The sequence below is a fragment of the Dendrobates tinctorius genome, unplaced genomic scaffold (assembly GCF_039654945.1).
Source record: "Dendrobates tinctorius isolate UK_male_01 unplaced genomic scaffold, ASM3965494v1 ptg000001l, whole genome shotgun sequence".
NCBI classification, from domain to species: domain Eukaryota; kingdom Metazoa; phylum Chordata; class Amphibia; order Anura; family Dendrobatidae; genus Dendrobates; species Dendrobates tinctorius.
This window is the reverse complement of record NW_027361669.1, coordinates 6,305,741-6,323,143: the sequence shown is the minus strand read 5'-3', so window position 1 is coordinate 6,323,143 and position 17,403 is coordinate 6,305,741. Positions and strand designations below refer to the sequence as shown.

General features: G+C 42.1%; 1 protein-coding gene across 2 annotated transcripts in view; it reads left to right on the top strand.

Annotated features, from left to right (window-relative positions):
- Positions 1-492: 492 nt before the first annotated feature.
- Positions 493-17,403, top strand: part of LOC141096970 (ranaspumin-like) — a 75,585-nt gene continuing 58,674 nt past the window's right edge. For both annotated transcript variants that reach the window (XM_073587513.1, XM_073544698.1), the window contains exons 1-6: positions 493-627; positions 767-819; positions 3,198-3,257; positions 12,423-12,503; positions 12,664-12,711; positions 14,489-14,554. In XM_073587513.1, coding sequence (XP_073443614.1) covers positions 519-627; positions 767-819; positions 3,198-3,257; positions 12,423-12,503; positions 12,664-12,711; positions 14,489-14,554 — 417 coding nt within the window. In that variant the 5' untranslated portion in view covers positions 493-518. The remainder of the gene's footprint in view (positions 628-766; positions 820-3,197; positions 3,258-12,422; positions 12,504-12,663; positions 12,712-14,488; positions 14,555-17,403) is intronic.

The window sequence follows — 17,403 nt, the reverse complement described above, 5'->3', positions numbered from 1 at the left end:
GTGCCATGCATACCAGTATAGGAGACCATATACCAGTAAAAATGCTCGCCACTCGGGCGTAGAACCAGTTCATAGCTAGTATATATATATATATATATTTATATATATCTACACACTGAGAACAATTAGAGGAAGGGAAGCAAGGAGGTAATTCTATCTCACCCCCTTACAGGTTTAATCTTCTTAAACTTGACAAACTCTTTAAAAGTAAGTTCAGTATTAACTAGTGTTTCTCAAAATCCAAGAATTTGAGTAGATTTCTTTGTACTACAATCCATGTGCTCATCTTTGAAGACAATGATTGACAGTGTACCCTCTCTAGCTAATATTTTCATCTTATAGATGATGACACAGTCCCTGGCAAATCTACGCTGTTTACTTACATGCTGCCAAGTGACAATTCCGGAACAAACTTTATGATCTACGTGTGTTCCATCATAAGGTCAGTGCAAACGAATATAAACTGAGATCCTTTTTCCTTCAAGTCTTTAAGGACTGAACAGATTTAGGATCCAGTCATGATGAAGGTCGCTGTTGCGTTTTTAGTGCTGGCTGTCAGCAGCTGCAGTGATGCTCTTGGTGTAGTTGGAGTAGGTGGTAATCTCAGAGACCTTGGAGAAATCGGTGGTAATTACACTAAACTAAAATCCTTTAAAAATGTATTGCAAAAATGAAGTTCAGTTTTATTATATGATATAACGTTACAGATTATTGTTCAGCTGTGTCCTTCCTTGTGTCTTCATATTTCCTCTGCTTTTCACTGCAGATCTCCCAAATATTGCAGATCTATTGAATACCTGTCTAATCGAGGCTCTGACGGTTCAGTATCATTTTGGTTTTATATGAAATATGTTACATATTTGTGCTCAATCAGCTACTATGTTTATCTGTCATATTAGTAGCATAAGTAACTGAAACTACGATAAAACCTATGCAAACACTGACTATAGTATTGTAATATATTATATACTAGCTGAAGAGCCGGGCGCTACCCGGGCATAGTAAGTAACTACTGTTAGTTATAACAAATTATAATGATTATATATATAGATATATATATATATATATATATATATAAAGGTGAGTCTATAGCCCCGCCAACTCCACATAGCCACATTCACTATAATATCCCACATCATGCCGTCAGCCAGAGCCACCGGACTACTACCCCTAATATCCCACAACATCCCGTCAGCCAGAGCTACCGGACTACTACCCCTAATATCCACATCGTCCTGTCAGCCAGAGCCACCGGACAACTACCCCTAATATCCCACATCATCCCATCAAAGCCAGTAAAAGTAGAATAGTGAAATTGCACAGAAACATGGTTCACTAAGATCCCAGGTTTTCTACTGATCAGGCTGATTTTCTCACTTATCTGCCACCATAAATATCACAGTCATGCTTTTCACCAATGGACAGGCACAAACCTTATACATTAGTACACTAGAGAAACCTTCACACACATTTTCATGCACCGTCAACTTGTAATTTGTCCGGCTGAGTTGCTCATGGATGTACAGCATCTGTATGCAGTATAGTATCATATTTAATGAATTGTTATGGGAAAAGCATTACGTGATATATGGGTATATTCAGGTGAATTATGGGGAAAGTAGCACTTTAAAAAAAACTCACAGCATCAGAGCACAGTAACACATCAATAATGCATAAAAGTATCTGTGAGAAAATATTAAATCCACATGACATTTAATATGTGCACTTTCCTACATTCATGTGTGTCACTTAATGATACCACATGGGAGGGGGGGATTCATTTCTGTTATGTGCTCTGTGCTCCTTTCTGGGGGCAGACGATGGCTGGGAGCGTATGTTCTTGGGGATGCTAGATTTCTCCCACCATGTCAGTGTCTGCTGAGGTGTCCTCGAGTGGGAAAACTTGCTCATAGCAACCAATCACAGCTCAGCTACTTTTAACCAGCTCTGGTGAAATGAGAGATGCTTAGTGATTGGTTGCAAGGAAAACTGTTGATCATAGCAACCAATCACAGCTGAGCTTCTTTTGAACAGCTCTGGTGAAATGAAAGATGCTTTGTGATTGGTTGGTGAAACACACATACATACATACATTCATTTTTATATATAGAGATTAGTGAAAGAACATGTGCTTTATGAATGCTAGAGGTAGGCACTATGGAGAGAAAATACAGAAATGTCAAATTTAATGTCATTTATATTTCTCTGGTAATTTCTATAACATGTATCCCACTGACATGAACCTTTTATTTTAAAGCTAGTTTCACACTAGCATATGGAGGAGCTGCGGACGGCTGTGGACTTCCTCCGTGAAGCTCCGCCCACTTCTGCGCCTCCTCCGGTCAGCTCCGCCTCCGTCAGCATGCGGCCTGCGTACCCTATATTTAGCATTGGGTATGCAGGCCATGCCGATGTATGCGGATGCCTCCACATGCATCTTTTTGAGGGTGCGGCGACCGCAACAAAATGCAACACGTTGCGTTCGGCGCAGATCACTGCACCATCAAAAAGACACAGGCGGAGGCATCCACATACATCGACACGGCCTGCATAACCAATGCTAAAGATAGGGTACGCAGGCGGAGCTGACCGGAGGAGGTGGGCCATGGGCGGAGCTTCACTGAGGAAGTCCGCAGCCCTCCGCAGCTCCTCCATACGCTATTGTGAAACTAGCTTAAGGGTTCGGTCACATGGCCAACAATTCTCTCATGCGAGAGAGTTGGGGCCAGTTATGCAAATGACACTGAAGTTTCAGTGCATTGTAATCCCATTCTATGGCATGAATAAGCAATTTTTCCATCTTCTCCATTGCCGGTGTCTGTGGCAACCAGACTGCACTCAGATGACATTCGAATGCAGTCCAGTGTTTCACACGCATCCATAGACTTGTATGGGTGCATCCGATTCGATTCTCGGATGCACTCGCAGCATGCTGCATTTGTTTTCTTATGCCAAATTGGCATTAGAAAATATTCGTAGATCTGCACTGCCCCATAGTATAACATTGGGCCGAGAGCAAGCAGATAAAACAATACATAGCAATGTAAGAGAGCCGTAAATGTAATTATAATATAATTTCTACTTTTGGTGGATTCTACTTTTTTTTGTAGGTTACTTTACACTAATAGACTGTTTAATAGTAACAATGCAAAGGCTGCATTTGATTACTAATTTATTTTATTTTTATTTTTAAATAGAAGTCCCAGTTACTTCTTTTAAGATTGGCTATGATAATCTGCAAGCATGATATTCTACTGGCAAGTATATGCTTTCAATATATACATATATATGAGTCACAGAGACAAGGTTCTAACAGTATAATTTTTGCATTTATATAATTTTAAGGAAAAAAAACGTTCTCAGATCCCAACGGAAAGAGTAAAAGAATACTGTCATTTTTTTTGCATTTGTGGGGATACATTTCTGACTTTCTGCAGAAATATTGTCAGCAGCTACTTTGCAGTATTTGCAGTATTATCCTCCCTGCTTTGCAATAATACAGTAGTAATGGTTTCCCTCTTTGACAGCAAAAGTCAGTACTGCGATCTCATAAGAATTTGTTGTGCTGCCATAAAAAGTCTGTGCATGAGGTTTTGCAGCCATAGACTTCATGTCATTAACTAAATAAAGGAATTGTCCAAGATTTTCAAAAAGTTTCCTAACATCAGAAAAAGGGACGCCTTAAAAGGAATCTGTCAGCAGGATTTCACACCCCAAATTATTTGTATAAACATGTCTTTCAAAGACAAGTCCAGCAATACCTTTACATGGTCAGCCCGTTCCTCTGTTACTGAGAAATAGGCATTTATATGAATATGCAAATGAGACAGAAGAGCTATGGTAGATCTGAAGCCTTTGCCACTCCTGCTCTACTTCCCGCGCAGCGCCACCACCTTCTGCTTGACTGAAAACTCCATTGCCTGAAGTCACATCACACCATGTCTGTCAGGCAGAAGGAGGCAGCGCAGGAAGGGGAAAGGAACCAAAGTGACAGAGACTTCAAATATTTTATGTCTCTTCAGCAGCATTTGCATATATGTTCAAATGCTGATTTATCAGGAATGTAAAGGTATTGCTGGACTTGTCTGTGAAATAATTTTTTTCCCCAATGTGGAGCTTACTGTTTGCCACATGGGGTTTTTTTGCCTTCCTCTGGATCAACATGTTAGGGCAAGTTAGGGCAGGATATGGGTTGAACTAGATGGACTTAAAGTCTCCCTTCAACCTTAATAACTATGTTACAATGTTACATGTTTGGGGGCTAGTATGAAATCCTGCTGACAGATTCCTTTTAAAAGAAAGCATACAAAAGAGAAGAAATCATGTCTCTTACCATTCTTCCTAATTTCAAACAAAAAGAGATCTATATGTGAAAAAAATCTTTAAAGAAGTCTCTTGAACAAAGTACATTGTAATAAATAGATCTTGGAATACAAATAAGTTCCACAATGTGAAGTAAAACAATTCCCTGTCTGTTAAAAACAATGTTTTACCTCACACAAAAAAGTCTTACCTCACAGAAAGAATCAGCTGTGATCCTGTGCTGTAATATCTGTGTACTATTTCACTTCCCTCCTGCCCAGGAGATGTGGCATCATCAGACCATGTTCTTGTATGGTCAGACACAGCCATTACACAGTAAACAGCAGGGGCACATGTATAAGATTATCTCAGCACAGGAACAATATTAAACACATCCAATTGTGTAAATTATTATTATTCCATGATCTATTAAAATGTAGTTTGTTTGTGGGGAAAACCCTTTAAACTTAAATATAATAACCAGGAGCATAACTACCACGGTTGCAGGAGTCGCCACTGTGACCAGGCCTGGGGGGATCAGGGGCCCAGGAGGCATATCTCCCAATCGTCCCAATTCTCGTGGGACAGTCTCATTTTTGACCCCCTCACCCACGTCCCACACTGCACTGAGCCATCATGCCCCCCCATGCACCCCATCCTCGCCCTCCCGCAGAGACCCACAGCACTGACAGCAGTCCATCGCTAGGCTGTTTTCTCCAATGTGCACATAGGACCTGTGATGAGGTCACAGGAGGGGAGGAGTCAGGGGTCACATGATCAGGGGCCTCCATGTCTGCAGGACTCTGCTGTGCTGGTTGTCATGGTGCTGGATGAAGTAAAGTTTATGTGTGGGGTTAGGAGGAGTTTACAGTGTGGATATAGCAGAGATGTGTGTGTACAATTTTGGACAGAGCGGAGCTGTGTGTGTAGGAGGTGTACGGAGTGGAGCCGTATGTGTACGATGTGTATGGAGCGGAGCTGCCGTGTGTCACGGGGCAGTAGTGGAAAACAGGGGACGGGGAACCAGGGCCCCTGAACTGCTCCTCAGGCTAAAGGGGGTGCCCTGACTTTTCTTAACTTGGGGGTACACTTAATGGTAGTGAGGCCCAAGTCTCCGACATGTCCCTATCTCCTGTTTAGCCCTGAGCTAAACCCCCCACCCCCTCCCCAGAAGGTGAGACAGGGAAAAAGTGTATTGCATCAATAACACACAAGGAAAGATACGAGTGACACCTAAGGGTTAAATAAACTAAAGAGCAAACTTAGCTTTCTCTGCTCCGAGCAGCAGAGTAAGGTATCAGATGGAGGTTATAGCTGAAGTTCACCGCACACAGCCAGCTCCTGACTCCAGCTTGGTTGGTCTCCAAAGAGGAAAGACCCTCATCAACAGAGAACTGCAGCACCAGGTGGCCTTTTAAAGGGAGGTGGGAGTGGCACCTGTTATGAATGGGTCACCGAGGAGGAAAAAACCTAAACATTTTAAGCCCAGAAAAATAGTTGGTAACTATGCAGATTCCAGATCCCTGATCCTACCACACAACTAGCAGCAGCCGTGGAGCGTGCCTACAATGAACCTAGACGCCTCATCATGGCTGGAGGACTAAATAAGCCTAAAGCAAGAAAAGGGAGAACTAACTGCCCCAGAGCAGACCCCAAAGGAATAGACAGCCCCCACACATGTATTGACAGTGAAACAAGATGAAAACACAAACACAGGTAGGAAAATAGGCTGAGCAAACGATGGGGCCCAAACTAACTAGAAAGGAGAGGAAAGGACAGACACTGTCTGCAATCTGCCCAAAACCCTACAAAATAATGTCCAACACTTCTGATAACAAAATTAACCCTGAAGTCACTAGACTTCTCCCACTAAATCAGCACTCTGAAATATTCTGAGACAGAGCAAAAAGAGGCCAATCTAATAAGGGTAAAAAAGCAAATTGGCAAACAGATAAATAAGAGTGGAAATTCAGCACAGCCCAAGCTGGTGCTGGCTGACCACACAAAAAACTGAATAGAACAACAAAATCAAGTGTGAACATTAACAGAGAAACTTAGCTTGAGCTGACTGGAACAGAGCTGAGAACCAAGACCTGACAAGCAGAAGGAATCACCAGCAACTGAATAGGGCGTCGGCTGTCTTAAATCCAATCTGAGACTCCTGAGATCCAATCGTCATCCTCATTCTCAGGAGGCAGATCTCCACCGATCAAATCAGCCTCACTACCTCCCGTTACCACCAGAGGGAGTCTGGAAGGAGAACTCACAACTGGTGAACCAGAGAATGAACTCACAACAGTACCCCCCCCTTGAGGAGGGGTCACTGAACCCTCATCCATGCTACTAGGCCAATCAGGATGGGCCCGGTAAAAAGCACAAACCAATCTATTGGCATGAATATCGGAGGCAGAGACCCAAGAATTATCCTCCTGACCATAACCCTTCCATTTGACCAAATACTGGAGTCTCCGTCTAACCAAACGAGAATCTAATATTTTCTCTACCTCATATTCCACATTGCCTTCAACCAACACAGGGTCAGGAGGTGCTGCCATAGGAACCACTGGCTCAGCAAACCTCTTCAACAGAGATTTGTGAAATACGTTATGGATCTTGAACGTAACTGGAAGAGTCAATCGAAACAAAACAGGATTAAGAATTTCCAAAATCTTATAAGGACCAATAAATCTCGGCTTAAATTTAGGAGATACAACCATCATAGGAATATTCTTAGTCGACAATCAAACCATATCACCCACTTTAAACCGGGGACCAATGGTCCTGTGCCGGTTGGAAAATCGCTGGGCCTTTTCCTGAGAGAGTGACAACTTATCCACTACTTAGTCCCATATCTGCTGCCTTCTCTTAACCACAGTGTCCACACCTGGGCAGGACGAAGATTCCACTTGCCTTGAAGAGAATCGAGGATGAAACCCAAAATTACAGAAAAAGGGTGACATCAAAATGGCAAAACTAGCTCTATTGTTCAGTGCAAATTCGGCCAAGGGCAAAAATGAGACCCAATCATCCTGATCAGCAGATATAAAACATCTCAAATAAGACTCCAAGGTCTGGTTTGTTCTCTCAGTCTATCCATTGGTCTGGGGATGAAACGCGGAGGAGAAGGATAACTGAATTCCCAGATTGGAACAAAAGGCTCTCCAGAATCTGGAAACAAACTGGACTCCTCTGTCGGACACAATGTTTTCAGGAATCCCATGTAACCGAACCACCTGTTGTAAAAACAAGGGCACTAACTCAGCGGAAGATGGCAACATTGGGAGTGGTACAAGATGGACCATCTTCAAAAATCTATCACAAATCACCCAGATAACAGTCATTTTCTGAGAGACAGGAAGATCAGAAATAAAACCCATCGAGATATGGGTCCATGGCCTCTTGGGCACCGGCAGGGGCATCAGCAACCCACTAGAACGAGAACAGGGTTTAGACCGAGAACAAGTCCCACAGGACTGTACAAAATTCCTGACGTCACGAGATAAGGCAGGCCACCAAAAGGACCGACTCACCAAATCTCTGGTACCAAAAATACCTGGATGACCAGCCAATGTGGAGCAATGAATTTCAGACATCACTCTCTTTCTCCATTGGTCAGGAACATACAATTTTCCCATAGGGCAACGCTCAGGTTTATCCTCCTGAAATTCCTACAGGGCACGTCTCAAATCGGGCGAAATGGCAGAAAGAACTACCCCCTCACCTAGGATGGTAGTAGGCTCGGTCACACTAAGAGAATCGGCAAAGAAACTCCTAGAAAGGGCGTCTGCCTTAACATTCTTAGTGCCCGGAAGAAAAGAGACCACAAAATTAAAATGCGTGAAAAACAAGGCCCATCTAGCCTGTCTAGGATTCAAGCGTTTGGCTGACTCCAGATAAATCAAATTCTTGTGATCGGTGAGGACCACAACTTGACGTCTAGCTTCCTCCAACCAATGTCTCCACTCCTCAAATGCCCACTTCATGGCCAACAATTCCCGATTCCCCACGTCATAGTTGCGTTCAGAAGGGGAGAAATTGCGAGAAAAGAAGGCACAGGGATTCATCTTAGAAGTCAAAGGGTCTTTTTGGGACAAAACAGCTCCTGCACCAATCTCAGAAGCATCTACCTCCACCTGAAATGGAAGGGAGACATCAGGTTGCCGTAAAACTGGAGCTGAAGTAAATCTCTGCTTAAGCTCCTGAAATGCTGAGATAGCCTCAGGAGACCAATTCAGCACATCAGCGCCCTTCTTGGTCAGATCAGTCAGTGGTTTGACAATACCAGAAAAATTACCTATAAATTTACGATAAAAATTAGCAAAACCCAAAAACTTCTGGAGGGCCGTCAAAGAAGTAGGCTGAACCCAATCATAAATGGCTTTTACCTTGGCCGGGTCCATTTCAATAGTCGATGGAGATAAGATAAATCCCAAAAATGAATTCCTCTGTACACCAAAGAGGCATTTCGATCCCTTAACAAACAGGGAATTCTCCCTCAAAATCCGGAACACAGTCCGGACATGTTCCACATGAGAATCCCAATCATTAGAAAAGATCAAAATATCATCCAGATAGATGATCAAAAACTTATCCACAAGGTCGTGGAAAATATCATTCATAATGGACTGGAAGACAGAAGGGGCATTAGTGAGCCCAAAAGGCATCACCAGGTACTCGAAATGTCCCTCTGGAGTATTAAACGCCGTCTTCCATTCATCCCCGTGCTTGATGAGAATAAGATTATACGCCCCCTGAGGTCAAGCTTAGTAAACCAGCAGGCACTCTTAACTCTGGAGAATAAATCAGACATCAGAGGTAATGGGTACTGATATTTAACCGTCATCTTGTTAAGGGAACGATAATCAATACACGGTCTTAATGAACCATCTTTCTTGGCCACAAAAAAAACCCCAGCACCTAAAGGTGACGAGGATGGTCTAATATGACCCTTCTCCAATGACTCCTTAATCTAGGATCGCATAGCATCATGTTCGGGTACTGATAAGTTGAAAAGCCGACCCTTGGGAAATTTACACCCAGGCATCAACTCAATTGCACAGTCATAACTCCTATGAGGAGGCAAAGACGCAGACTTGCTCTCACTAAATACATCAGAAAAATAGGCTAGATAATCAGGAATATCATGAGACTGAGGAGAGGTGGAGAAAACAGGAGCGTCCCTAAGAACACACTGACAACCCCAACTCACCACAGACCCAGATTTCCAATCCAAAACTGGATTATGAGTTTGCAACCAAGGAAAACCCAGAACAATAGTATCATGCAAATTATGCAGCACCAAAAATTTACAATTTTCTTGGTGGTCTGGGGCAACTCGCATTGTCACCTGGGTCCAAAACTGAGGTTTATTCTCCGCCAAAGGAGTAGCATCAATACCCCTCAAAGGAATAGGCGTCCGCAGAGGTGTCATGAAAAAACCACAACGTTTAGCAAAGTCCAAATCCATCAGATTTAACGCTGCTCCTGAATCCACAAAAGCCTTAGTGGAAAACGTGGATAAGGAGCAGATCAGAGTAATTGCCAAAAGGAACTTAGGTTGTACGCTGCCCACAGCAAATGTGTGTGCAAAATGTATCTCTCGTTTAGGGCAGACAGAAATAGTATGAGAGGCATCTCCACAGAAACAACACAGCTTATTACGCCTTCTAAACTCCCATCACATTGCATAGGTTCAGACGCTTGTTCAAAAGGTGGCAGCGCCTCCCGTGTAGTTTTGCGTTCACATAAACACCGATCAACTTGAATGGCTAATGACATAGAATCATCCAGACCAGAGGGAACAGGAAATCCCACCATAACATCTTTTACGGTCTCTGATAAACCCTTCCGAAAGAGAGCTGCCAATGCACTATCATTCCATGTAGTAAGGACCGCCCACTTTCGGAATTTTTGACAGTATATCTCTGCAGAATCCTGACCCTGGTTTAATGCCAACAGGGTTCTCTCAGCTTGATCAACAGCATTAGGTTCATCATACAACAACCCCAAGGCTTGAAAAAATGCATCCACATTAGTCAGAATAGGATTTTCACGTGTCAGAGAAAAAGTCCAATCCTGGGGATCACCACGCAGCAAGGAGATGACAATTTTAACCTGCTGCACAGAGCTCCCTGATGAGTTAGGTTTCAAGGCCAGAAATAATTTACAATTATTCTTAAAATTGAGAAATTTAGACCGATCCCCAGAAAACACATCAGGAGTTGGGATCTTAGGTTCAGCAGCATGTGACTGAATGAGGTAGGTGGAAATTCCCTGCGTTCAGCAGCCAGCTGCTCCACACGATCAGACAATTGCTTAATCTCCATTAGGAAAATGAAAAAAAAATCCTCCTACATCCTCAGAGAAAAAAAGAGGAAAAAATATATATATATATAAAAAAAATTCTGACACTTTTTTTAACAACTTTTTCCTGCTTTTGAGTACCCTAGAATCTGCGGTATGGCTGGTGATTCTGTTATGAATGGGTCACCAAGGAGGAAAAAACCTAAACATGCTAAGCCCAGAAAAACCAGGGAGGTTGGTAACTATGCAGATTGAAGATCCCTGATCCTACCACACAACTAGCAGCAGCCGTGGAGCGTGCCTACGATGAACCTAGACGCCTCATCATGGCCGGAGGACTAAATAAGCCTAAAGCAAGAAAAGGGAAAACTAACTGCCCCAGAGCAGACCCCAAAGGAATAGACAGCCCCCACACATGTATTGACAGTGAAACAAGATGAAAACACAAACACAGGTAGGAAAATAGGCTGAGCAAACGATGGGGCCCAAACTAACTAGAAAGGAGAGGAAAGGACAGACACTGTCTGCAATCTGCCCAAAACCCTACAAAATAATGTCCAACACTTCTGATAACAAAATTAACCCTGAAGTCACTAGACTTCTCCCACTATATCGGCACTCTGAAATATTCTGAGACAGAGCAAAAAGAGGCCAATCTAATAAGGGACAAAAAGCAAATTGGCAAACACAGATAAATAAGAGTGGAAATTCAGCACAGCCCAAGCCGGGGCTGGCTGACCACACAAAAAACTGAATAGAACAACAAAATCAAGTGTGAACATTAACAGAGAAACTTAGCTTGAGCTGACTGGAACAGAGCTGAGAACCAAGACCTGACAAGCAGAAGGAATCACCAGCAACTGAATAGGGTGTCGGCTGTCTTAAATCCAATCTGAGACTCCTGAGATCCAATCGTCATCCTCATTCTCAGGTGGCAGATCTCCACCAATCAAATCAGCCTCACTACCTCCCGTTACCACCAGAGGGAGTCTGGAAGGAGAACTCAAAACTGGTGAACCAGAGAATGAACTCACAACAGGCACCCACCTGCATAGATAATTAATCATAATGCAGTAACACCAGCGGCCACCGGGGGCAAAAACTGATATTAACCCCCAAAGGCCTGAAAGGAAAAAAGTTTATATCAGAGCAGCCCAAACTGACACAGATCCAAAAATGGATCGTGACAGCGTGTGTGCGAGGTGTACGGAGCGGAGCCGCGTGTACGAGGTGTACAGAGCAGAGCCGTGTGTGTACCAGGTGTACAGAGTGGAGCCGTGTGTGTACGAGGTGAACGGAGAGGAGCGTGTGTGTACGAGGTGAACGGAGAGGAGCCGTGTGTGTACAAGGTGTACGGAGCGGAAGCATGTGTGTATGAGGCGTACGGAGCGGAGCCGTGTGTGTAAGAGGTGTATGGAGCAGAGCTGTGTGTGTACAAGGTGTACGAAGTGGAGCTGTGTGTGTACAAGGTGTACGGAGCGGAGCCGCATGTGTACGAGGTGTGCGAAGTGGAGCCATGTGTGTACGAGGTGTACAGAGCTGAGCCGTGTGTGTAAGAGGTGTACGGAGTGGAGATGTGTGTGTATTTTGGCGTGGGGGGGCCATTTGAAAGTTTGCACCGGGGCCCATAACTTTGTAGTTACGCCACTGATAACAAAAATTCTCGTCATCAATGCCCAAAACAACCAACCTCAGTCTTCAGAGAGTAAAGACTATTCCAATGTATAACTTTTAGAGCATTATTACAGAATTGTATTCATAGTCCAGGTACTACAAACAGAAATAATATTTCTTGCAATCTTTATCTTGTGTTCCAGCAAGAACTGAATAATGATCAGATTGATAACCTGAATGATGAAAATTGGAAAGCTCTTTATCAGGAATTAAAAGAAGTTTTGGTAAATTATTCAACAGTAAAAAAAATGTGATATACTATATATTCACAACTTTTCAAAACTTTTTTTTATATTTCCTAGACCAATTTTTGTAATGCAATGCATTGTTTTTGTATAACTTCCTTACACTATAAACATATTTTTTTTTATGAACACTTTACAGGAAAAAATTACTTGTGCAGCGTCTAATATCCTGGACATTGATGCCTTGGTAAATATGTCTCTATTAGTCAAATATTTGCTAGTTAAGTAGTCAGCAAAATAAAGATTGTATTTTCATCATTTGAAGTTGAAATTGATGGAAGAGATGTACATGATTCAATAACTGCATTTATGAATGAGAGGGACAATTCCTTCTTAAATGCAAAATTTCCCATCCTCAAATAATAAAAAAAAACTATTCCTCCAAAGTCAGCCCTGTGTCTCGAAGCCCCTTTAAGGATATGGAATATGCTGGGTTCCATGATCTTTCCACCAATGTTGATAAAAAGCCAGCTGGGGTAAGATGCTGATACATGGCCAAAAAATCAAATCTAGAGATTTACATAACTGTCACAAACTTTACCACGAGATTGTGACCAAAGTAAAAAAAGAATTACATTAAGTTCAAGAATAAAAATATTTTATTAATAATAATGTTAAAAATGTATTTTCATAACAGAACACAATAACAAAGAAAGGTGCAGGGCTAAAAAAGAGGGACTCTATTCACAGTATCTCATGGGGATCAAACATACAGTAAATAAATTCTGCAAATCATGAATTGGCTGTAAAACAAAATTACATGAAAAAGTGAATAACATTATTTTGAAAGTATGTCACAAGACCGCAACAGCATGCCAGGTTAGAAAAGGATCTGGTCCAAAAACTACAATTGATGCCAAAAAATAAATAAGAAGGCGAGAATGGAGTCACTTTGTAAGGTGCAAATACTTTTTGTAAACTCCTATATGTCTCCAGTCAAAAATTAGGAATCAGTGTAAGCATACTACTAGGAGGATCAGTGCATCAGCCTATGGGCAGGGACTCACTGGCGTATTTCTCCTGCGATAATTGCATCGCACTGCACGGACTGGCCGGCACCTCTCCTGACCTGAGCATGACAGCATGATGGATTACTATGCAGCTGTCAAGCTCAGGTCAGGAGAGCCAACGGCCAGTGCGAGTTTTACAGTGCGATTCTCGGACAAAAAATACCGCAGTGTGTCTCTGTCCTATTAGTACGATCAGGATTGAGCTCCTGTCAGACACAACCATGGGTGCAATACCCCGGTCAAACAAGGAAAAGGTATAATAACGCTAAAATTAAACTATACTTGTATTGCACATGCCTGGTGAATGAAGTGAGGTCCCTCTGCCCCAACGTGCGTTTTGCTCTTCTTCGGGAGGTGTCAAACTTATGCCAATTTCTGGTGTAAATTATAGTAAATCTGTTGGAAAGGGTATGACGACTCCTTTTAGAAAAATACTATGAGTGACGAATAAATTCTAAATTATTGTACACTGGAGTGGCACAATCGGAGGAAAAGTATAATAGAAACACGTCACCTCTTCTGGAGTTATCACCCACTCCTGGTTTTGGCTTACAAATACTGATGTAAAATACTGAATGTGTGAACGTGGCCTGACAAGCATAATACAGATGTTTTTTATGGTCTAGAGTACCGGTTTCAGTTTTGCTGTGTATGTAAATGAGTGTCCATTAATTGACTCGCTGCAAACTAACATATTGGAAATGTGTAGGAACTAACATTATAGAAATCTATTTCATTTAGGAAAAGTCATATTTTTTTTTTATGTATGCAGTAAGTATTTAACTAAAACCAGAAAATCCCTTTAAAAAAAGTGATAATTTTTTGGCAAAAATTAAAAATTAAAAAAAGCAATACCCACCTCTACTGATCCCTTGACACAAAATGTGAATGAAATAGACCTTATTCTTATAATTTTCTGCAAATCAAACAAAGCTATTAATAATGTGGTTTTAGGAAAATCTTGCAGAGCCTGTTGCAATTACAGTTTCCAATCTTCTTGAGACCTTACGTCTTATCTTGGTAAGTCATTACATGATATATAAATTATGTGCACACATACATTTGTAACACTGCTCTGACCATCACTAGTATTTGTTGTAGTTTTTAGGATTAAAGAAAAAACAATTTATTTGCCAGTAAAATCTTGAAATAAGCTACATGAAGATGACCTTTACAATCTGCCGGGCACTAAGCCGTGCAGAAGGCTAGTTGGACAGGTGGGCAGCTTCTCCCCGCCCGCTGCCCCAGAGTGATAGGTCTCCTACATGCATGTACAGGTGGAAACCTGTTAATCCAAGGTAGTGAGTGTAGAGAGAATGCCGGGGACCCGTCTGTTTGACAAGTTTCCAAAACAGCTGGGTCCACAGCGATTTTTGAAGTACATTTCCTATGAAATGCTGCAACGTTACAGTCATACAGCAAGAGCCTGATACATGCTGCACACAGATCAGGCAGCATTTATCAGCTATCAGGTTCTCTTTAAGTAATGCACCATATTTTATATCTTTCTTTCTGCCAGTGTGTGCACTTCAACAGTAATTACTGGCACAAAAAATTGCTTTCAAGAGCTTCTTTACATGAAAAACATCAAAATATTGCAATATAAAGACACAATATAGGCAAACTCCATCACCAACCTGACTGAAGTGAAGTCAGTCCATAAAGATGAGGTGTTCACTTTCGTCAGAGAAATAGGTGACCAGTCAAAGACTTTCTATTAGGCCTCACTCACATCTGTGTATAAAAAAAGATGTTCATCCTGAAAAGTTGGATGAGTGTTATGTGAGTGTCCTGCGTATGCCACTCTCTATGTCATGCGAGTGTGTGATTTTTTTTTGTCAACTAGCTTGCATATGATATCTGTCTGGGTTGCTCACCCCCTATTTTTGATAACCAGAAAAGGTAAAGGAGACAGCTGTGAACTTATACTATCAGGCTGGGAAGGTCCCTGGTTTTTGGGCTCTTCCCAGTCTAAAAATACAAGCCCGCAGCTGCCCACATTAGAGGCGCCAATTCTGGCACTTTTCCCAGTTCTTCCAGATTGCCTTGGTGGAGAGCAATATGGGTAATGGTAGTTGCAGTTGATGTCATCTGTGATTAATCAAAAATCAAAGCTGCCATCAAGCACTGAGGTTAGTACTGGAGAGGTGTCCATCAGACAACCTCATTACTAACTTAGTAATCAAAAATAAAAACACGCACAAAAAATACTTTATTTGAAAAAACATGCCCCAACACTTTCCCTAGAACAAAGCTCCATAGGCTCTATCAGCAGCTACTCTGGGTCCTGCTGTGCTGCACGAGGCCTGGCGGCTCTGAACAACAGTTATGTCATACCAATACAACACAGGGCGAACATACAAACTCCTTGCAGATGTTGTCTTTGGTGGGACTTAGGGTACCATAACACTTAGCGACGCTCCAGCAATCCCGACAGCGATACGACCTGGTAAGGATCGCTGGTGCGTCGCTACATGGTTGCTAGTAAGCCATCAAACAGACAGATCTCTTCAACGACGCAGCAACGATCCGGCGATCCGTATAACGACCTCGGCGGTTGTTGGGACCTTGTCACACAGCAGCTATTCTGACGACTCACGCATGCGTCCATGAGTTCTGCGTCGCCAATGAGGTCGCTCATCGGCATCAAACACAGCGATGGATGCTGGCCAGCGGGACACCAGCGAACAAAAAATGGCCTAGGACATTCAAGCACGATCAGCGATATCCAGCGGGGGGGCGGTCGCCGCTATGTGTCACACGAGATTGCTGGTGAGGTCGCTGTTGCGTCACAAAATCGGTGATGTTTCAGCGATCTCGCTAACGATCTTGTTATGTGAGACGAGGCCTTTACATTGGCGAGTCTCATCCGATTACAGCTGAGGAAAAACTCGCAGATAAACACTGACTCATTTAATAACATCGGTAAAAGTGCAATGCGATTTTTTTATCACATTTTACTTGCCGATTTTATACACAAGTAAAAGAGAGGCCTTAACCTGTATTAAGCCAACTCTTCTCTCTGTGTAAAGTTGGACAATCCTATTAGAAATGAAGGACCACAGCATCCAGCTAAGTGCTTTGATTGTTTTATCAATTGTTGGTGATTACATAGTCCACCTTCGATCAAAACTCCTGTCATATAGTTATATGAAGTTTTGATATTTTGTTAGTTAATCCCTTCACAACCTTAATGTATATGTACATCCAAGATCGTGTCCTTCATTTGATACAGGCTCCGATGCTGAGCTTGCATCTTTCCTTGTACATGACAACTGATCTTATAAGCTGTCATGTACCTCTAACAGCCACGGGTGGATCTTGGCTGTTAACTTAAATGCTGCTATGAATCTATGACAGTGGCTTTTAACATGCGCCAGGCAGAAGCCCATTGGCTCCCATGTCATGTGATCATGGGGCACCGATGTGTTATTATGACAGCTGGAGGGCTACGAAAGACCCCTGTGCCTGCCATTGTAAATTTCCTGTGGTTGGCGTTCATAGGAGATCATGATTTATACTACACATAAGAGGGATTCAGTTCAAGGGGAGGGACTATTGAAGCCAGTAAAAAGTTGAAAAGAGTTTTAAAAAATATTTAAAAAATTAAAAAACACAAAAGTTCAAAACACCTTTTTGCCCTATTCAAAATAAAACAATTTAAAAAAAATTAAAAATACACATATTTGTATCTGTTATAATAATTGTAATAAAGTTCTTTCTTTTATGTGCATGTGTATATGTATATATATATATGTATGTATCTATATATCTATATACATATGTGTATGTGTGTGTATATACACAGTATATACCGTACATGATTCTGCCATTATTATCCCTAGTCACTCTTTTCAGCTGATGTAATA